We start from the raw sequence: 22,972 nt of genomic DNA, 5'->3' as shown, positions 1-22,972 counted from the left end.
CGCTCAGTTGTGGAGTTCCAATGGCACGGTCCGTGGTCACAGATATCGAGTGCTGGAATCCCTTGGGGTCTCATGCCACATCAAATAGAAGAGTTCAGAATGGAGTTCCAGCAACATCTATTTATTGTTTCAAATCAATTACTTTTATCAAACCACATTAAAACAGCGTGCAATGTGTCACCTGATGCGTTTAGAGCGTTTCTGATTAGGGGACACAATCTGCGTGCTGTTTTAATGTGGATTAATAAAAGTAACTGGGTTTTTTAACAATAAATCGACGTTGCGGAACTCCTTTCTAGGCATGCACTGAATCCACTTTTTGGGATTCGGCCGAATCCCCCGAATCCTTTGTTTAAGATTTGGCAGAATACAGATCCAAATCCTAATTTGCATATGCAAATTAGAAGCGCAAAAGGAAAATGTGGGGGAAATGATTTAAACTACCTTGTTTTGTTACAAAAAATCACATGATTTCCCTCCCCACACCTAATTTCCATATGCAAATTAGGAATCAGATTCGGTTCAGACATGCACAAGGATTCGGCCGAATCAGAATCCTGCGGAGAATGGCTGAATCCCGAACCAAATGCTGGATTTGGTGCATCCCTACTCCATTCTGAACTCTACCATGACATAGGGTGACTAGACTCTCCTTCTATTTATTTTATTTGTCATGCATCACATGCAATGGCTGATCTCTTCTCTTTCTCTTGCAGCTTGCTCTTTATGGTTCCTGTTGCCTGCTCGTTGTTTCCACAGAGATGGTACGGACTTTCTCTTTCTATACACTGCTAAACTACCCTGAATTTTACCTATACACGTATAAGATCTGTTATCCAGAATGCTTGGACCTGGGGGTCTCTGAATAACAGATCTTTCTGTCATTTGGAACTTCATACCTTAAGTCTACTAGAAAAGTATGTAAACCTAAAATTAACCTAAAGGTGAAATGCGGGGAGCAGTGTTTGTCAATGCCTTTCTGCGCTGCGTCTGGTGATTGAAACAATGTTACAGGTGTTGGTTCTTCTCTAGGCCTCGTTATTCCACTACATTGTTTTAGGAGTCATAATTATCAAGGTGAAAACATAAACTGCCAGACAGATACTGCTTTCAGTAGCAATTACATTTACAAATAACTTTTAAAACTGCTGAAAATGTTGAATGTTTAATAAAGCAAACCCCCGTTTCATCAATAGATGACACTGTCCTGTGCCAGCGCCTCAAGAATTCCAGAGCCAAAGAAACAATATGGCACATTCTCTATTCATTAGAAGCTATGTCCTTGTGAACCGAAATATGAAGCAGCATATATCTGTCATTCTAATGAATATTGTATAATTAGATTATTTCCCTGGTAGCCAATAATTTCATGTAACATGCACCTCTCTGTTTCCTTTCAACTCCATGTCTGTAAGCAGCCTTGAACCAGAACTTCGAGACTCTATAGTGAGCCAATATGGAGACAAAATCCGCTATGTTTACTTTAACAAGGGATTGTAACCATCCTATAAACAGGACAGGCAAAACCAAAAATGTGGCCCTTTGTTTGATAAAGAGAAATTGGGGCATATTTACTAAAAGGCGAAGTGGTCTATGCTTGCGAATATTCACCAGAAATCGCCAATTTACTAACAGGAGTAGAGGACAATTCACTAGCGAAAGAGACCGTCGCTATCACAGTTTCGCACCCTATCGCCAGGCAAGTTTTTGCTCAGGTGAGCGATCATTACTCCGCAAATTCACTAATTGCGAATTTTACAGAACATAACCCCTTTCACCAGAGTTTCCTTTGCCAGCTTAGACCTGGCGAACTGATAAAATAAAGCGACATCCTCCTCAATCTTATGTCAGTGACATCATATCCTGTATGCCGAAAAGCCATAAAAGTTCTTAAAAAAAAGCGGGATTGCCTTCAAAAGTCCTAGCTATTAAAAATTTTTGTGTTAACATTTCTTTCCCAACCATTTGAGGGGCATGGCACATTTGTTATAGGGTGGGCTCATGTCTAGGGCATTAGAGGATCTTTTATGTCTTTATTTTGCTTCCTTGGACATTTGTAATAATAAGTGGCCACTTCAAGCATTTGCACCAACATCTCTAATAAATAATATATATATGACAGATATGTACCCACCCTATTCTAATTGGCCCAAGTGTAAGAATACTAACGAAGTTTCTCTAGGCAGAAATGAACGCTAGCGAAAGATAGCTATGAAATGCTCACGCTGATGTATTTACGCTAGTGAAACTTCGCCAGAATTCAGATACAGAGACGCAACTTCGCATTTTAGAGAATTTGTGTAGTGTACCTTTTTTGTAAATGAACTGAAACCATTACAAATACATTTTTAATCCAAGGAAATGTTTGCTGTGCCTTTTGTTACATTTACGCTTATATTTTACGCTGAACGTATGAATATTAATTAATGTTACTAAGGATACACACAGCACTATATCTGCAATGCAATTCCTCTGTGACTTCTCAATTCCATGGTCATCTGTTATAGAAATCCGAAACTGCAATACTATCTGAGTAAACAGCAACTACCATATATAATGTGTTTGTGTGTGTGTATGTATGTGTGTATGTATGTGTGTATCTATGTGTGTATATATATATATCTCTCAAGGGAAAGTTGTGCTCACCACTAATTTTTAAAACCATTAGGCGGGGGTGCAATGAGACTGAGACCACAAATACATACTGACAAATACAAGAGTCCTCTGCACTCAACCCACCATTAGCCTTGAGCTACTATAAAACGCCTTACCCTTGAAACAAAACAGGGATTGCCTGTCCATATATTGCAATATATTTAAGATGGCCAACAACGTAGAACACACAGGAGGAACAAACACAAGTTTAGCAGACACAAAAGTAAATGCAAAACAAAGTGTAGCATTTTGTACAACATACAGGAAAGTCAGGAAGGGAGACATTGCACACAAACTGTAGATTATAATGCATAATGTACCCCCTACTTAAATTTATAAAGATATCAGATGTCACCTCTGTGTTACATTATATGTGACCTGTATAAAAGCAATCGGCCTGCAGCCTCGTGTTTTTATATGGTCACATAACTCCTTGTGACTTCTAATATCTTACAAATTACAGAATGGGGTTCATTATCCTAATACACAAGAGCCATGAATATCCTGTACATTATATCCTTATAAATGGTGCTTAGTGATGTCATTGGTTATAATCCGAGCTTAGTGATGTCATTTCTGTCACACGACTCACTGAAACTTATGTATTATACAGGTATGGGACCTGTTATCCAGAATGCTTGGTACCTTGGGCTTTCCAGATAACCAATCTTTCCATAATTTGGATCTTCATATCTAAAGTCTACTAGAAAATTATTTCAACATTAAATAAACCCAATAGGCTGGTTTTGCTTCCAATAAAGATTAATTATATCTTAGTTGAAATAAGTACGAGGTACTGTTTTATTATTACAGAGAAAAAGGAAATCATATTTTAAAATTTAGATTATGTGGATAAAATGGAGTCTATGGGAGACAGCATTTCCGTCATCCGGATAACTGATCCCATACCTGTAATAAATAAAGTACACACTGTTGCAAAATATGAGGATATTAGAAGTCACTTCAGAGTTCCATGACCTGTATAAAAACATACGGTATGTGTGGTCATGAAACTCCTCAGTAACTTATAATATCCTTATATTTTACAAGAGGGGGTACTTTATTCACTATGTATCCGACATTCAATGGATTTCAATGAGCTAAAGCTAAGCACAGATGGGTTCATTTGTTAATCTGGCTCTGCAAGTGCAAAATCTAGGTGTAGTCCTTTCCCAGCATTCCAGTGTAATAACCCTGCAAAGCAGTTTACTTTTAGCAATACAGGTTCAAAATATGTGCAGTATGTTATATGCAAGTTGTCGTGGCACTGATATGGGCATTAGCAAGTGAGGTCAAAAACACCACTTGTGACCAGTTTAACTGGTTCATGTTGGGGCAGCTACAGACACAGGGCTCCCTTACACTGCACCCTGCATCATATTGTAAAACAGGAACAAATCAGCATATTGGCACAGGGATAGACAGGAGCAGGCACTTTTCTAAATGGCTCAGTCTTGTTTGCATTTTTGTGATCCTAAATCTGCCATTGAACCTTTATACCTTTATACAGACCCAGACTGTGCAGATAAGCCATACGGGGCAGTGCTGTCCAATAGTTACTATGCAGCAGGCCCGTTAGCAACTATACCACATGTTTTAGGAGCAGATTATAATAAAAGAATTCTGCCATTCAGATAAATAAGTGGAAGCTTTTTAGGGATGCACCTGGCGGTAAACTGCGGGTATTGGGCCGGCCCGCACATCACTACTACTAGTTGAAGTGCCCTGTATAGTTCCTACTTAGTTATTTTTAAAGGGACAATATACTTGCTTTCTTCCAATTATTTATCCTTTACTAAAGAATAAAATGTTGTTAAGAAAACGTTTATTTTTTTCAACAAATGTGCCCACATATGAGTAGAAGTCACATGTCTTGCATTGATAATGACAGAGCAGCGGAAATTCTATTTGACCACTAGATGGCACTTCCCTTTTAGTTTTCAAATCCAAAATCTCCTAAATTATAAATATCTTGTATTCTTATCTTCATCTGAAGATTCTGCTGCAATCCATAATAAACGGTCTGCTATCTACTGAAGACAGTAAATGGAAGATTAGAAATAGGTAAATTACAAATTTTATTGGGGAAATCTAAGATCTATTTATCGATGTTTACAAAAATGATTGAAACATATCACATGCATGTACATCATTATTCCATTTTTTGGCTGTTTCTTGAGCAACAATTTCTGATTGATATTTTTCTCTGCATACACATACATGTAACGTATAAATACATATATATTATATATAGTCCAAATTATCCTAGCAACCGTGCACTGATTTAAATCAGAGACTGGAATATGAAAAGCAGAGAGGCCTGAATAGAAAAGTGAAAAATATAAAAAGTAGGGATGTACCGAATCCACTATTTTGGATTCAGCCGAACCCCCGAATCCTTCGTGAAAGATTCGGCCGAATACCGAACCGAATCCGAACCCTAATTTGCATATGCAAATTAGGGGTGGGAAGGGGAAAAATGTTTTACTTCCTTGTTTTCTGACAAAGTCACGTGATTTTCCTCCCCGTCCCTAATTTGCATATGCAAATTAGAGCTCAGCTTCGGTTCGGCCTGGCAGAAGGATTCGGCCTAATCCTGCTGAAAAAGGCCGAATCCCGAACCGAAGCCTGGATTTGTTGCATCCCTAATAAAAAGTAACTATAACAATACATTTGTAGCCTTACAGAGCATTTGTTTTTAGATGGGGTCAGTGACCCCCGTGTGAAAGCTGGAAGTCAGAAGAAAAAGCAAATAATTAATAAACTATAGCAAAAAAAAAAATCAAGTGAAAAGTTACTTAGAATTGGCCATTCTATAACATACTGAAAGTTAACTTAAAGGTGAACCACCCCTTTAACCTTTACTTCTTCTTTGATGTTTCATATTTTCTATACTATGGCAGCTGGTGGCCGCATTCTATAGGGGACAACATCATTGTTGGTGCCCTGAAAATCTGTATTTCGGTCTATTCAGTATACGCTTATATTTACTGTTTGTATAAAGAACCAAAAGAAACCGGTGTCTGGAGATATTTGTATTTATGGGAGGAACGAAGAGGAGACGCCTTCCTTGAAAGCCTGGAAATGGTGTAGGCTCCACAAAACATTCCAAGGGGATGAATCGACATACAATACACGTATAAAATGAATATACAGTTATGGGACCTGTTATCCAGAATGTTTGGGACCTGGGGTTTTCCGGATAAGGGATCTTGCCATAATTTGTATTATGAATACCTTAAGGGATTCACTTTAGGATGGAACTGCTTTCTGGTAGGCTATTGTTTTCCTACTCAATGTAACTGAATGTGTTGCAGTGGGACCTGGATTTTACTATTGAGTGCTGTTCTTAAATCTACCAGACAGCTGTTATCTTGTGTTAGGGAGCTGCTATCTGGTTACCGTCAAATTGTTCTGCTGATGGGCTGCTGGGGGTATAGCAGTAAAGAGTGACTGAAGTTTATCAGAGCACAAGTCACATGACTGGGGGCAGCTGAGAAACTGACGATATGTCTAGCCCCATGCCAGATTTCAAAATTAAATATAAAAAAATCAGTTTGCTCTTTTGTGAAACGGATTACAGGAGCAGCACTATTAACTATTAAAATTTTCCCATGATGGTATCCCTTTAAGAATGATTTCAGTAGTTAATGAGCCAAATAGGATTGTTTTGTCTCTAATGAGGGTTCATTATTATTATTAGCTGGGATTAAATACAAGGTACTGTTTTATTATTACAGAAAAAAATACATTTTGAAAATTAAATGATTTGATTATAATGGAGTCTATGGGAGATGGCCAGGGTGGGACTGGGCCGGTGGGACACTAGAAAAAAACCCTGTGGGCCCGGCCTGAATCTGTGCGCTACCTGACCTCCTCCAGCCCGATTTTTTTATCAGAATAATCCAAATTTTAAAAACTGATTTTCTTTTTCTCTGTAATGATAAAACAGTACCTTGTACTTGATCCAAACTAAGATATAATTAATCCTTATTGGAAGCAAAACCAGCCTATTGGGTTTATTTAATGTTTAAGGGAGGAACTCCACGGGCGATTTCGGCACGATCAGACGCGCTGCACAAAAACGCAGGCGTCAAGTCGGATGCAACGGAAATAAGGTAAGCAACAGGAACGTCAGATGGTGTCGCAGCGTTCGCCAGATGCGACTGTCAGATGCAGACGCGCGCTTTTCCATCTCTTACCTTATTTCCGTCGCATCCCACTTGACGTCTGTGTTTTTGTGCTGCGCGTTGGATCGCGCCTAAATCGCCTGTGGAGTTCTTCTCTAAATGGCTTTCTAGTAGAATTAAGATCTGAAGATCCAAATTACGGAACAATCCATTATCCAGAAAACACCAGGTCCCGAGCATTATGGATAACAGCTCCCATACCTGTATGTTATAGGGCAGGACTACACGACCGATTCCGCCACAATGCGCTGGACAAAATCGCAGGCGTCACGTCGGATGCGACGGAAACAAGGTAAGAAATGGCAGTGTCGGATCGTGTCGCATTGTTGATGAGGCGCGACTGTCGGATGCAGGTGCAGCGTCTGCATTCGACAGTCGCGTCGCATCGATGCAGCAACACGATGCGACAATTGAATTACTTACCTTATTTCCGTTGCATCCGACGTGACGCCTGCGATTTTGCACAGCGCGGCGGATCGCAGCGTAATCGGCCGTGTAGTCCTGCCCTTAGAATGCCCCATTTCTAGCAACTTTGTCTTCATTTTTTTTAATAGTTCATTAATTATTTGTCTTCCTTTACAACACCTTTCCAGCTTTCAAATGACCCCATCAGCAAAAAAAACTATTGCTCTGTGAGCTTACAATGTTTTTGTTATTCTTATTTTTATTCCTTATCTTTCTATTCAGACCCTCTCCTATTCATATTCCAGTCTCTTGCTCAAACCACTGCCGGGTAAACAAGACCCTAGCAACCAGATAGCTGCTGAAATTCCAAACTAGAGAACTGCTGCACAGAAAGCTAAATAATTGAAAAACCTATAAAAAATGAAAACTAAAACCAGGAGCCATATTGGAACAAGGCAAGATACTAAGTTCACTAGTTATTTAGCTGGGAATGATACTTTGTATACCATTCTCATACAATTATATATAAGTATATATATATATATTATATACAGTCATAGTGAGCAGACACTGCTGATTAACTGACCTGTGCTCGAGTTAAGGAAAATCCCTGCAATGTGACCTTTGAGCAGCCACCAAGGCCTGGAGTTGAAACACAGATGTAACCTTTGTAGTGTAACATTTCCACATTTTGAAGCTTTTCGACAAAACTGGACACTAGTGTATAAAAAAAAAATTTGAGCAGAACCTTTATAGGGTTGTAAATAGTTTATTTATTGGGGGGTGCTAGGTGAAGGTGGGCTGGAAAGTGCACATCTTGCACATCAATCATTGGTTCGACTGTGGAAGGTAATTGGTAATTAGGCAAAATATTAGGTCGTTCATAAGGGCTTGTCCCTATTCTCCCACATGGAAAACTAAGAACGAATAATAAAAGCAAATATCATACTGGCTGGTTTGGGTTACAGGGCTCCAGAGAGATGTGTGTGGGGTTAACAATCCAGTTCAAGGGTGCAAGGCAGGCTATTAGCTCAGGGTTTCATTGCACCCTGCACCCACAATGACTACACTGGCGTTTTCTGTGCGATCCGACTTGCTGCACAAAAACGCAGGCCAAGTCGGATGCAACGGAAGTAAGGTAAGATATACAAATGTCGGATGGTGCCGCAGCATTGATCTGATGCAACATGACTGTCAGATACAGACAGCGCGTAGCATCTGCATCCGACAGACGCGTCGGATCAAAGCTGCTGCACCTCCGGCATTTGTATATCTTACCTTACTTCCGTCGCATCCAACTTGACACCTGCATTTTTGTGCAGCATGTTGGATCACAACCGGAAAAGCCTGTGTAGTCCTACCCTTAAAGCAGTATTCAACCCTAAAGTTAAAAACCCCTACCCTACATAGACCCCCTCCTCCTCTCCCCAGTGTTACTCTGGGCAAATGCCCCTAACGTTTTACTTACCCCTCGATGCAGATTGGTGCAGACCGGCGCTTCTGCAATTTTCGGAGTTTCGGTGCATGCGCAGTTGTCACGAGACAAAATTGCTGCCAACTGTGCATGCGCCAACATGCCTGTCTCATTCCAAAGAGAAGAAGATGGCGCCGATGCCTGAATGCACCGAGGGGTAAGTAAAACGTTAGGGGCATTTGCCCGGGGTAACACTTAGGCTGGGGGGGGTCCTGTGTAGAGTGGGGGGTTAGGGTTTTTTTTAACTTTAGGGGATGGGGTAGGGGACATCTACATTCCTCCACTAGCCCCTCGTAAATACAGTGGTGCAGCAATGTATTCATGGGGGAAGCACACACGTGCTGATAATGAGGCAGGTTGCAAAGTGCAAAATTCATGCTGGTTTGCTCCTTTTTTTTTCACTGTTCCCCCTGCCCCACCATTAGTATATGAGTCCTTATGATTACTCAGCCTTGTTCTTCTTTCCTTCCATTGAACATGACCGGGCATCTCAATAAGTGTTTCTAAGCCCACAAAGTGCCTTATTGCTACTAACTGTGCTTTATAACCTTATCTATAGAGGCAACATAAGATTGGGCAGTCGAGATCTTTTACAATAAAAGAGCCACATTTCTGACCCCACTAGTTCATCATAGGCAAGACCTGGGCCCAAATTAACATTAACTATTAGGGTCAGGCCACACTGGGCGTTTTGGGGAGATTTGGTCGCCTTGCGACTAATCGCCTCTTCTTTGCGGCGACCAATCTCCCCAAACCCCTTCCCTGACTCTGCACCGGCTAAAATGAACAAATTATAATGCAATTAATGATAATTTTACAATGCAAACATGCTTCTAAAATATACACAGGTATGGGATCTCTTTTCCATGTAGTACAGACATTTATGCAGTAACACAAATGAGCACCAATACTCTACATTGTGATGTGATACGTGTTTTTGTGTTTGAACTTAAACTTCACCTCTTTTCTTTCAATTTTAGTTCCTTGGTTGGATACTGATTGCTGTAATTGCCTTTCTGCTCAATTGCTTGCATCATTGCTGTTCCCCTTTAAGCTACCATCAAGAGGCTTATTGGAAACACTACCGTTATGCTGAAAAAGATCTGTTCAATCGTACTGCTGAGGTCCATGCGAAAGTCCTTGCTGCCAATAATGTTAAAGAGTTTTTTGGTTTTGTGGCTTTGGACAAAGATGAAAAGGAAGTAGTCAGCCAGTACCCAGTGGACGAGGCCCAGACAAGCCCTGAGTGGCAGGAGATCACTGGAGTGTACCTTTATCAGGAGAACAAGGGCTTCCCATTGTATAGTCGTCTCCAAAAATGGGCCAAAAAAGTCATAGGAAATGGTACGGATCCCGACGGTCGAGAAATGGCCCTGCTTGCTGTATGAGAAACTGAGACCAGGAGAATGAGGGGAGGGAGACCTGGGGATTGTTTCTGAATTTCATATCTTACATCATGTGTTAATGTATAAAGGGGCAGTAATGTGTCAGTAACTCTTAGAAATACCTCTACGGGACACCATCCATCCAGCTTTGAGCTTTATATCAGTGGTACCTCCCATGGATATCACTTCCTGGAAACTTTTGAAAGATTAAATATTCAAAAATATACTTGTGTCTCAGATTTTTCAAGTATGAATTGTAATTTGTCATTTTATATGTACAGCCCCCCCATGACAAAGAGCCTTCTTGTACCAATGTGTGTGTGTGTAAATATATATAATTAGATAGTTAGATAATTAGTTGGTACAGTAAGTTTACAATACAAAATACAGCATTTTAGCTATTATCTTATTTAGAGTCCCAATAGTCTTAGAGGATAGAGTCCCAATAGTCAGTACATATTCAGAACCACACTCAGAATCACACAGAGGATACAAAGAGACGGCATTCCATCAAAGAACCTAATGATTATAGATGAATAGCGGATCTACTCTTTAATCACACTACACCAGAGATCTTTGTTTATGATCCACAGGTTCATTCCCATTAAAGGAGAACTAAACCCCTCGGCACAAATCCTGTCCATGGAGTTCACAGGCGCCATCTTCTCCCGTGCGTCTTCTTTCTGGATTGCCCAGCGTTTGGCGGCGCATGCGCAGTAGGAGCATTTGCCGGTTCAGCTCTACTGCGCATGTGCCGAAAGTCACAAAGTTTCCGAAAAAAGAAATCGGAAACCTTTTGTGACTTTCGGCGCATGCGCAGTAGAGCTGAATACTCCTACTGCGCATGCGCTGCCAAACGCTGGGCAATCCAGAAAGAAGACCGCACGGGAGAAGATGGCGCCTGTGAACTCCATGGACAGGACCTGCGCCGAGTAAGTAAGTAGCAAGTTAGGGGCATTTGCCCGGGGGGGGAGGTAGGCCAGGGGCGAGGAGGGAGGGGGGACAACACAGGGGAGGGGGGAGGGTTTTAGCGCCGAAGGGGTTGACTACTCCTTTAAGTACCTCCTCCTCCTCCTCCAAGGCTTTAGCAGGTACATGCACATGAAGTACCCTTCATCCTAGGGTGGTTAATATAGAGAACCAAAGGCTAGGATAAGAGACCTGTACCAGAGATAAGGTAGTTGGACACTCTGTGTGGGTCACCCCCATCTAATGGTTTAAAAATTAGTGGTAAGCCCAATTTTCCATGTGACACAATCTATACACTCATTTTTATTCCTTAGTAAAGGTTGGGCACCAGTGTTGGATGGGGGGGGTTGGCCTGCAGCCTCAGGGGCTCCCAACAACATCACCTGGGACCCCCAACCGCAAACTCCTCTGTGTTGAGACCTCCTGCACCCCACACCTCCCAACACATTGATTGCATTTATTATGGGGTAAAAACACAGAAATATATGTTTACCCCCCCCATTCTACTGAATCTAAAATGGGTACCCATGCCTTTCTGCTCCAAACTACTGAGTCGGAAGATTTTCCCCAAATTATAGCCAATTATATACCCCACATTTCGTACCATGCAAGCAAAAGAAATCCTAAATATGAATGCCAGGGGTCTACTGAACAACTTGATGCCTGATATGCACAAATAAACCAAACTATGTCGCACACAGAAACCCCCAAATGGATATATAGCAGACAAAATTCCATTGGCAAAATGAAGTAACAAAGAACAAAGCGAAATGTAATAAAATCACTAAAATCCAACAAAACCACAAAAAACAATGCTTTTTTTTCACACCTAGGGGCAGATTTACTAAGCTCGAGCGATGGTTCGAATTTCAAAAAGTTCAAATTTCAAAGTATTTTTGGGTACTTCGACCATCGAATAGGCTATATTCGACCATTTGACTTTGATTCGAATGATTTGAAGTAAAAATAGTTTGACTATTCAACCATTCTATAATCGAAGTACTGTCTCTTTAAAAAAACTTCGACTTCATAATTCGCCAAATTAAAGCAACCGAAGTGCAATGTTAGCCTATGGGGACCTTCCAGAGCACTTTTTTTTTTTGATCGAATAAAAATCCTTTGATCTATCGCTAAAAATCGTTCGAATCGTTCAATTCGAACGATTTAATCGTTTCTATTTGATGGATTGAATACGGTAAATATCCCTCTACTTCAATATTCGAAGTCGAGGGATTTCAATTTGAGGGTCGAATTTCGACGTTTTTTTAACTTCGAAATTCGACCCTTAGTAAATCTGCCCCCTAGTGTAATCAGCAGTCAGAATCACAGTATAAAAATATTTTAGCATGGCCAAATAGGTTTTACGGACAGAAATAAGTGAGCAACACCTGCGCAAGCTGAAAATTAATTAAAATGGCTAAAAACGCACCGAAATCACCGAAATTGCAATATAATCACCGAAATAACATACAAAAGGTATTGTACGGTGCAATTAGTGAACACGCTATTTGCAATGGCAATAAAACTATTTTTTCAGGCAAAAAAAGAGACAATGCGATAGAAAAAAAAAGAGACACAATAGTATGTGTGTACAATAGCCAAATTGCCTGTTGTGTGCGTTTGCAGGCGTGAGTGCTGTAAATGTATGTGACCCCCCTGATCCCCCAAAATTGTCTGTGTGTAAGTGTGAATGTAAGTGTAAATTAGTATAATAAGTGTGTGGGGGTGGCACTAACCTGGGGGGGCAACTGCAAATTGTCCAGGAGGCAGAGCTGGAACCGGAGGAGACGGTCTTCCATGCAGGATCCGGTGAGAGACTGGAATATGAATAGGAGAGGGTCTGAATAGAAAGATGAGTAATAAAAAGTAGCAATAACAATACATTTGTAGCCTTACAGAGCATTTGTTTTTAGATGGGGTCAGTGACCCCCCCATTTAAAAGCTGGAAAGAATCAGAAGATGAAGGTAAATAATTAAAATAAATAATGAAGACCAATTGAAAAGTTTCAATCAGCCATACAGTTATGCGATCCATTTTCTGGAAACCAGTTATCCAGAAAGCTTTAAAATACGGAAAGGCTGTCTCCCATAAGGGCAAATTCACTAAACGCCAAAGCGCCTAACGCTAGCGTGAATTTGCCAGCGTTGGGCATTTTCGTTAATTCGCCGATTCACTAACGGACGCTGGCGTAAATTCGCTAGTGTTACTTCACACCCTTACTCCTGGCGAATTTGCGCAACGGACATAACTACGCAAATTCACTAACGCACGCATTGTTCTGAACGCTACCTTTTACGCCAGACTTCCTTCGCCACCTCAGACCAGACGAAGTGCAATAGAGTAGATAGGGATTGCTTCAAAAAAAGTTAAAAATTTTTCTAAGTCCCAAAAAACGCTGGCGTTTTATCATTTTTTATGGGTGATGGGCTGAAAAAGATCGAACAATTTTTTCGGGCTACCCTCCTTCCCCCTACATTTCCTAACTCATGGCAACTTAACTATACAGTGGGCACATGTGTAGGGCAAAATAAACATTTTATTTGCTGTTTTGAAGGTTTCCCAGGCTTGTGTAGTGCTGCTACATATACCTCCATTGTAACTTGAATTTGGCGCCGTATGCAAATTAACCATCGCTAGCGTAACTTCGCTTTGCTTGTCGAATTAACGCTAGCGCAACTTTGCAACCTTACGCAACTTCGGATTTTAGTGAATTTGCGTAGCGCTGGCGAAAATACGCCTGGCGAAGTGCGGCGAAGCGGACGCTGGCGCAATTACACATCTTAGTGAATGTCCCACATAGACTCCATGTTATCAAATTAATCCAATTTTTTTTAAATGATTTCCTCTTTCTCTGTAATAATAAAACAGTACCTTGTACGTGATCCAAACTAAGATATAATTAATCCTTATTGGAAGCAAAACCAGCCCATTGGGTTTATTAAATGTTTTCATGATTTTCTAGTAGACTTAAGGTATGAAGAGCCAAATTACGGAAAGATCTGTTTTGCGGAATACACCAGGTTACTATTATTATTACAGAGAAAAAGGAAAAGTGGATTATTTGAATAAAATGGAGTCTATGGGAGCCTTTTCGTAATTTGGAGCTTTCTGGATAATGGGTTTCCAGAGAATGGATTTCATACCTGTATATTCAATTTTAGTGACTTGGTGAAGTGAAATCCCTATAGTAAAAATGTACTCCCCAATCTCTCCTGTTTAGTTTATTAGCAGCTATATCTGGCTCATTATTTTGGGAGGAGATCAGGGCCTACCTTGGAGTACACAAGATATTAGGGTGGGCTTCACGCTCTACCAGAAATCTGAGCTGCTGGGTGTGTCTAGTTTATTTACATGAAGGAATATGTTAATATGTATCCATCCCATCTGCTTTAGTCTGAAACTGCCTTTCTGTCTTTTTTCTGGACTGTAATGGACATTTGTCTCTTACACTGAATATGTCAAACCTAGCAAGTATATTTCACCTTGCCTGACACCCATAGTGGCCTCACCTATATATATATATGTATATAAGCACTGAGGCCTCGCCTGCCAACCAGCATCATTTACTCTCTTCCCCCAAATAACTTGAAAGGGGTTGTTCTGTTCACCATTAAATTAATGTTTAGTATGACGTAGAGAGCGATATTCTGAGACCTTTTTCTTCAGCAATTCTGAGACCTTCTTTCTAACTTGCAATTTCAGCAGTCTGGTTGCTAGGGCCTAGTTTGCCCTAGCAACGATGAATTGATTTGAATAAGAGACTGGAATATGTACAGTATAGGAGAGGGCCTGGATAAAACTACGAATAACAAAAAGTAGCAATAACAATAAATGTGTAGCCTTACAGAGCATTTGTTTTTAGATGGGGTCAGTGACCCCCGTTGAAAGCTGGAAAGAATCTGAAGAAGAAGGCAAATAATTAAAAAGCTATAAAAAAGAAAAAATCAAGGCCAATTGAAAAGTTACTTTGATTTACATATTCTAGAGAATACTAAAAGGTAACTCAAAGGTGAACCACCTCTTTAATGAGGATGAACCTGGCATAATAACATTTTAGATGGCGAATGGTCGACGTAGAATCTTTAAAAAGACAGTACATGACAGTACATGATAAATTTCGATATTCGGATTTTTTAATTTTTTTCAAATTTGAATCGAATTTGGTCTATTCCCTAGTCGAAGTACACAAAAAATAGCTCGAAATTCACATTTTTTTCATTCAAAAATTCACCTCGACCTTTGATAAATCTGCCCCTTAAGGTATGAAGATCCAAAATACAGGGAGATCTATTATTTGGAAAATGAATCCTTATTGGAAGCAAAACCAGCCCATTGGGTTTATTTAATGTGTAAATTATTTTTAAGTAGACAAGGTATTAAGATCCTAATTATGGAAAGATCTATTATCCAGAAAACCTCAAGTCCTGAGTATTCTGGATTAAAGGTCCCATACTTGTATATAAATTCCAAATTTATATACAAGTATATATAAAGTATATATAAAATACAACTCCTCAAATAACACAGCACTGTGGGCCTATGTATAGGATTCCACCATTTCTTAAAATTTTAAATAAAAATGTTCCGTTGCTATTCTCTGAAGACAGATGACATCACAATAAGGATAACACCTTTGTGAGTCATCTGCTCTGTTGCTATTGGCTGATGACCGATGACATCATAATAAGAATAACATCTTGTGCTGTGTAAGGCTCATTTCCATTAAGAGCTATTTTGGAGAGAGAGAGATTTGTTGTGTGGAGAGAGAGAGATTTGTTGTTTGGAGAGAGAGAGATTTGTTGTGTGGAGAGAGAGAGATTTGTTGTGTGGAGAGAGAGAGATTTGTTTTGTGGAGAGAGAGAGATTTGTTTTTGTTTTTTGGAGAGAGAGAGATTTGTTTTTGTTTTTTGGAGAGAGAGAGATTTGTTTTTTGGAAAGAGATATATTTTTTTTTTTGGAGAGAGATTTGTTTTTGGAGAGAGAGAGATTTGTTTTTCGGAGAGATTTCAGGTAAGTTTATGTACAATATTATATCCTATAGTATGACAAGGTACCGCTATATTTAGCCCTTATTCCATGGTTCAGTGTCTGAGTATTAGTATCAGAATTTTGTTTCAATTTGTAAGTAGCCATGGCACGCTATCACTATCACTTAGTGCTCCCTGCTAAATATATCATTATTATTGCACTTCAGCAGTGGATTTCATGAGAAATAAGGACTTTCATGTGTTACAATTGTGAACTATGAAAGAAAAAAGGCAATGCCCTGTCCTATTGCTCTGTATGCCAAGCAGGCTTTTTATAAGGACATCAGGCTTTACTGGAGGGAAAGGGAGTTATTCAGCCTGAGTTCTAGACAAACCTTTAATATAGATGTGCTTCTTATTAGAACAAATCCCTAGATTACAGTCTGTATAGAGATGTGCTGCCCTTCTTACAGTTACTACCGGCTAAACCAACTGCCTTTAGCAATGGGCCTGAGTGAGAGTGTCAGTTGATAGCAGCATGGATATAGACACTCACACACAAAACACAAAACAAACAAGTCAATAAACATGTACATTTATACCCGGCTGGGAACATAACCAATGAGGTTTAGGGGTGGGCATGTATTTAGGTGCACCAAACATAAAACATACAATTAACCTCCAGCTTCCTACCCATGATTATGTTCATTTTGGCTGCTCAGCCTATAGAATTATTGTACATTAGTAATGTGTGTAATCATTGCTTTTCTGCCCCATTAAAGTAGCAAATACCAGTATGTTTTTAAAGGGGAAGTTCACCTTTACCATAACCTTTAGTATGTCATAGAAATTTTAAATTCTAACCAACTTTTCAGCTGGTCTTCATTTTTTTCCCTATACTTTTTGCATTATTTGCCGTCTTCTTCTAACTCTTCCCAGCTCTCAAATGGGGGTCATGGACCTCATCTAAAACAAATGCTCTGTAAGGCTACAAATGTATTGTTATTCCTCCTTTTTATTGCTCATCTTTCTATTCTTGGCATCTCCTATTCAAATTTCGGTCTCTTATTCAAATCAATGCATAGTTGCTAGGGTAATTTGGACCCTAGCAACCAGATTGCTGAAATTACAGGAGAGCAACGGAATAAAAAGCAAAATAACCCAAACACCAATAACTAATAAAAAATTAAAACCAATTACAAATGAACTCAGAATAGCAAGCTCAACATCATACTAAAAGCTGAACAACCCATTTAAGGTATGGCTCAAGATTTTCACCATCACTAACTGAGCTTCCTGAGGCAATATGTTTGCCATAAAACTCTGGGGGAGGCAATGACAGGGAATGAGGCATTTGAGCTATTTTCTGCCTGAGCACAACGGTGTCACATTGAGATCGAGTTTAGTAAAAGATCTTTAGTTGCAGAGGTTAAACTAGATATTACTGGGCCCCACATACATTATTTTTCAGGTCTCCAAACTGTTTTACTAGTTTTTATTGAAATTATATATGAATTAGGGACTCATGGGACCATTTACCTCCTGGGTTCCCTGCAGCCATGGAGTCTGCTTCCTCTGTAGTTACGCCCCTGTTTAGTTGGGAGGTGCTGAACAGCCCAATCCCAATGTTAAAACGGAGAACCACTTGATCCTCTATCCCAAAAGTCTGGCAACTTGTGAAGCTCAAGATGTTGCACGACAGGCCATGCAAGCCTAAGACATGGGTCTGAAGACAAAAGGGCCCCAAAGACATGGCTGGGCATTCATCTAAAATATGCAATACTCCATGGTACATCTCACTTACTTTTGATCTACCTATTCCCACACCTTGTGTCTTAACAACCTTCACCTTCTAGATTGTAAACTCTTTGGCAGGGCCCCCACCTCTTGTATCAGTTATTGGTTGCTATGTATGTAATTCCAAATGTATGTTCAATATATAAACCTATTTATTGTACAGGTATAGGATCCATTATCCTGAAACCTGTTATCCAGAAAGATTCAAATTAAAGGAAGCCCACCTCCCATAGACTACATTTTAATCAAATAATTCCCATTTTAAAAAAATGATTTCCTTTTTCTCAGTACAGTATCCAGAAACTCATTATCCAGAAAGTTCCAAATTAAGGAAAGGCTATTTCCCATAGACTCCAAATATTTAAAAAATGATTCCTTTTTATCTGTAATTAAAAATGTAGCTTGTACTTGATCCCAACTGAGATATAATTAATCCTTATTGGAAGCAAAAACCAGACTATTGGTTTATTAATGTGTACGTGATTTTCTAATAGACTTAAGTTGTGAAGATCCAAATTACAGAAAGATCTGTTATCCAAAAAACCTCAGGTCCCAAGCATTCTAGATAACAGGTCCCCATACCTTTAATAATAAAACAGTAACTTGTACTTGATCCCAACGGAACATACAATTAATCATTATTGGAGGCAAACAAACCTACTGGGTTTATTTAATATTTACCCTTATGGGAAGTTCCCGTGCATTCTGGATAACAGGTGCCATACCTTTAATAATAAAACAGTAACTTGTACTTGATCCCAACGAACATATAATGAATCATTATTGGAGGCAAAACAAACCTACTGGGTGTATTTAATATTTACCCTTATGGGGAAGGTCCCGTGCATTCTGGATAACAGGTGCCATACCTGTACATAAATAAGATAATGGTGTAGTACAAGTTATGAATTTAATAACTGTCAAATAAAAATTCTTTCTTTTATTTTTCTATGTTAGAAAGAGAATGGAGTATAATCTTGAGGAGGAGACTGTGGATTTTAAAGATTTAGGTTAATGGACTTTATTAGTTACTTAAGGATTTTTGAATAATACAATGACATCATTAAAATGTCTTAGAAAAATTGGCTTCTCGAAGTAGGGATGCACCAAACCCAGCATCCAGTTTAGGGTTCAACCCTAGTTTGCAACATTTGGCTAACCTGTGTATTAGTATGCTCTTTATACAGAGAAGTATCTTTAAGTGCAGTTGAGGACTCTTCTTTTAAACTATTAAGGCAGATAAGACTAACCGTATCTCTATTTCTCCTTGACAGACCAGGCCCCAGTGATGAGATCTTGGGGTCTCTGATGGACCTTAGGGACATAGAGGAGGTAGAAGAACCATCAGAGGTGGAAGAGAGGGACAATGATACATTAGGTATAACTATATCTATATTTATATATACAAGTATGGGATCTCTTATCCCCCATAATTTAGATAACATACTTTCATTCAACTAAAAATTTTTTATTAACTTTTCCTTAACAGATCAAGCCCCAGTGATGAGGTCTTGGGGGTCTCTGATGACCTTCAGAATGGAGAGGAGGCAAAAGGAATAGAACCATCAGGTAGAAATCATAATATTATTTGCTGAAAAGTGCTTTGTATAGACTTGTATGGCTTCATATTCAAGATTTTTTCCTTTTTCTTTTGTGGCTATAATGCTGTTAGACCTAATGAGAGCTAACACTTCCCTTCTCCTTTTTTTATCAGCAAAGGACTGGAGACCAAAACGTTGATGTCCCAAATTCGAAGGTGGAAGAAGAGGAGAATGATAAAAACTCAGGTATAATTATATCTATATTTATAGATACAATTATGGGATCTCTTAACCGGAGTTTTTCCCCAATAATTTAGATAAACATACTTTATTCAACTAAAAATCTTTATTCAACTTTTCCTTGACAGATCAAGCTCCATTGATAAAGTCTTGGAGGTCTCGGGATGGAGAGAAGGCAGAAAGAGAATCATCAGGTAGAAATCATAATATCATTTTGCTTGAAAAGAGCTTTGTATAGATTTGTTATGCTTCAGTTTCAATACTATTTTTGGCTCTGGTGGCTGATATGTGTCAGATCAAAGGAAAACCAACCCTTCCTTCTCTCTTTTTTTTATCAGCAAAGGACAAGAGACCAGAAATGATCTCCTAGATTTAAAAGTGAAAGAGGAGGAGAATGATGAGAAAACAGGTATAATTATATCTACATTTATACATATACAGGTATAGGATCCGTTATCCAGAAAGATAAAATTATTGAAAGTCCATCTCCCACAGACTCCATTTTTTCCAAATAATCCATATTTTTAACAATGATTTTCATTTTACTCTGTAACAATAAATCTGTAGCTTGCACTTAATACAAACTAAGATATAATTAATCCTTAATCCTTATTGAAGCAAACAGCCTATTGGGTTTATGTAATGTTCACATGATTTTCTAGTAGACTTTATATATGAAGTTCAAATTACAGAAAGATCCATTATCTGGAACACCCCAGGTCCGGAGCGTTCTGGATAAGGTCCCATACCTGTACAAGTATATATAAATGTTTTATACAAAGGTATAGTTAGACATAAGGAGAACTTATACCTTTCTTTCACTTTTTCTTTTTTAGACCCAGCCTTAGTTAGGAGCTCGGGATCTGTTAAAGATCTGATTCAAGAAAAAGAGCAGGAAGTTGAGACAGGTATGAATCTTTATTAAAAATAAGAAAAGCCAAACATAATTTAATGTATTGTGCTTTGCTCGTCTAATCCTTTAGCATACGATCCAGTTGATGAGGAAAGAGTTCTGTGGGTTCATTTGTACTTTTGGACTATTCAAATGCCATTTATTGAAATAGTTACATGTATTGGGGCCTATGCATATGGGGTTGTGTCAAAGGGGTAAATTTATCAAAGAGTGAAGTTCCGCCACTAGAGTGAAATTCCGCAGCTCTCCATTCATTTCTATGGGATATTGAAAGGCGTATTTATCAATGGGTGAAAGTGAAATTTCACCCTTTGATTAATACGCCTTTAAAAACCCGATAGAAATGAATGGGAAGTGGCGGAATTTCACTCTAGTGTGGAACTTCACTATTAACTTCACTCTTTGATAAATATACCCCTAAGTTTTGCACCTCCCTGTCTGTAGTATAGGGTTTACATTTTCCCCCCTTGCCCATGGTTCTCTATATATACACATTGATGCTGTATGTATTTATTGTATGATGGTAGTTTTTTCATGTGTGTTCAGCTTCTAAACAGCATTGACTTTTTATACATTTCTACCTTCTAGATAACATCGATATGGAGAAAGCAGATGTCCTTCAAACAAAAGGCAGCACTGGTAAGCTTTGGCTATTAATACTTTCATAATTACTATTACTGGGAGGTGCCAAGTTGTTAAGTACTTCTGTGAATTTAGTCACCTACCTATTACCCCTGGCTGGCACATCAGCTTTAGTTAATGTTCACTAAGTGCTAGGCCACCATCTTCTTCTTCTTCCCAGGTGTCCCTGGTGTGACTTCTAGTAGGGACACATGTGCACTTTAGTGATTTTAGAGTTCTGTACTGTTTATGCGCTTGCCCCAGCCAATGTGGGGCACTGGAAAACTCGAATGGAATGAGATTACAGTGCTTAGTGAATTCGAATACATAAATAACATTTATTCCTTTTTTTCATTATCTCGTCATTTTCATATAACCTGTTCCTTGTTTTCAACTTTGTCCCTTAAAATCATCCCTTCAAGCCAACAATTAAACTGACTCTAGTGGGTCTGGGACATTAGGTGGAGAAAGGTCAGGAAGAAGTTTCCTCTCAAATCATTGGCCTTATATTCATATAAATGTATCTATATTCCCCCCCTAATGTAATAAAGGCACAAAGCTTGCACAAGTGCAGTAAACAACAGCATCCAAGGAGATGTTTTTCTGGTAAACGTGTGACAAGTAAATTCAACCTGTTTATTGGTTGCTATAGGTGATAAGAACTAGAGTAATATTTTGCTTCTATATATCTCATAACCCTCTTTGTATTTTATGTGCTGAGCTTATAAAGGTTAAAGTATCTCTGTACATTTCTCCATTCTAGATTCCACTAAATCAGAAGACAAAGGGGCTGTTGAAAAGAAACAATCAGTAAGATTTATTTTTTTCAAATGTAAATGTGGGTTTTGAAATTTTTAGTTTCACATCCCCTTTCCCTTATAACAAGAATATCAAGAATATCCAGAAGTGTCCAATTAGTCCTAATTATCCCATAATCTGCACTTTTACCAATTAAAAAAAACAGCAGATAGATACCCTAAATATCATCTTAAAGCGCCACCAGGCTGCCCTTCCATCAAGTGCTTTTGGCCTATGTTTGTCATTAATTAATATTGGGCACATTTGCACCCTGGCATTAACCATAGCAACCAATCCTTTTTCAACTGGCTGCTAGTGATCTGATTGGTTGTCCTGGATCCTGGCCAGATAATCTGAATGAGGGTGAAAGAAATACAAATTACGTTGTGTTTATATATAAATAATATTTCTCTCGTCATTATAATATGATCTTTATAATAAATAGTGTTTTCCCAGTCTTGCAGAACACCACTCGACTGTGGAAGCCCAAGTTGCGGCGCCAAACTTTTGTTTTTGGTAAGTGGAATTTCATTGATCTGTCTATAGGGACAATGTCAGTGTAGGCTTGTGGTACCCCAGTGAGCTGTAATGGAATTGCATTCAAATTCACTGCCCATGTGCCTATACCATTGACACTATAACCTGTTAGATGCTTTCTTTACAACTATAATTCCAATTTTATCATTATCCTATGATTTTTATGAAAAATATTTCTTTTATCCAGTCAAACAAAATGTCATGCCAACTTTGAAAGAAGGAGAGTTAGAGCCCCAACTGCTGGTAAGTTATACCATTATTATACCCTTCCATGTACATAATGATATTTATATTATATGCCAAGTACATTGAGCTCATAAAATTAATTATATCTATATTTTCCTACTAGATACCACCAAAGCAGACAATGGGCCTGTCAATGTCACCCAAGGTGGAAAAAAGATGAGTCACGTCGCCCAACTGCTAGTAAGTTATACCATTATTATACCCTTCCATGTACATATTGATATTTATATTGT

The 22,972-nt window shown here is 38.9% G+C and overlaps 1 protein-coding gene and 1 pseudogene across 1 annotated transcript; both read left to right on the top strand.

Annotated features, from left to right (window-relative positions):
• The window catches only part of LOC121395382, a 66,705-nt pseudogene that overhangs the window by 17,742 nt on the left and 25,991 nt on the right, over positions 1 to 22,972 (top strand).
• LOC121395384 (calcium homeostasis modulator protein 2-like) lies at positions 8,824 to 10,395 on the top strand. Its single transcript, XM_041568777.1, has 2 exons — positions 8,824 to 8,881; positions 9,705 to 10,395. The coding sequence occupies exons 1-2, from the start codon at positions 8,870 to 8,872 to the stop codon at positions 10,110 to 10,112; spliced, it is 420 nt and encodes a 139-aa protein (XP_041424711.1). The 5' UTR covers positions 8,824 to 8,869; the 3' UTR covers positions 10,113 to 10,395.

Source organism: Xenopus laevis, chromosome 7L (genome assembly GCF_017654675.1).
Source record: "Xenopus laevis strain J_2021 chromosome 7L, Xenopus_laevis_v10.1, whole genome shotgun sequence".
In the NCBI taxonomy this organism is placed as follows: domain Eukaryota; kingdom Metazoa; phylum Chordata; class Amphibia; order Anura; family Pipidae; genus Xenopus; species Xenopus laevis.
This window is presented reverse-complemented; position numbering and strand designations above follow the sequence as displayed.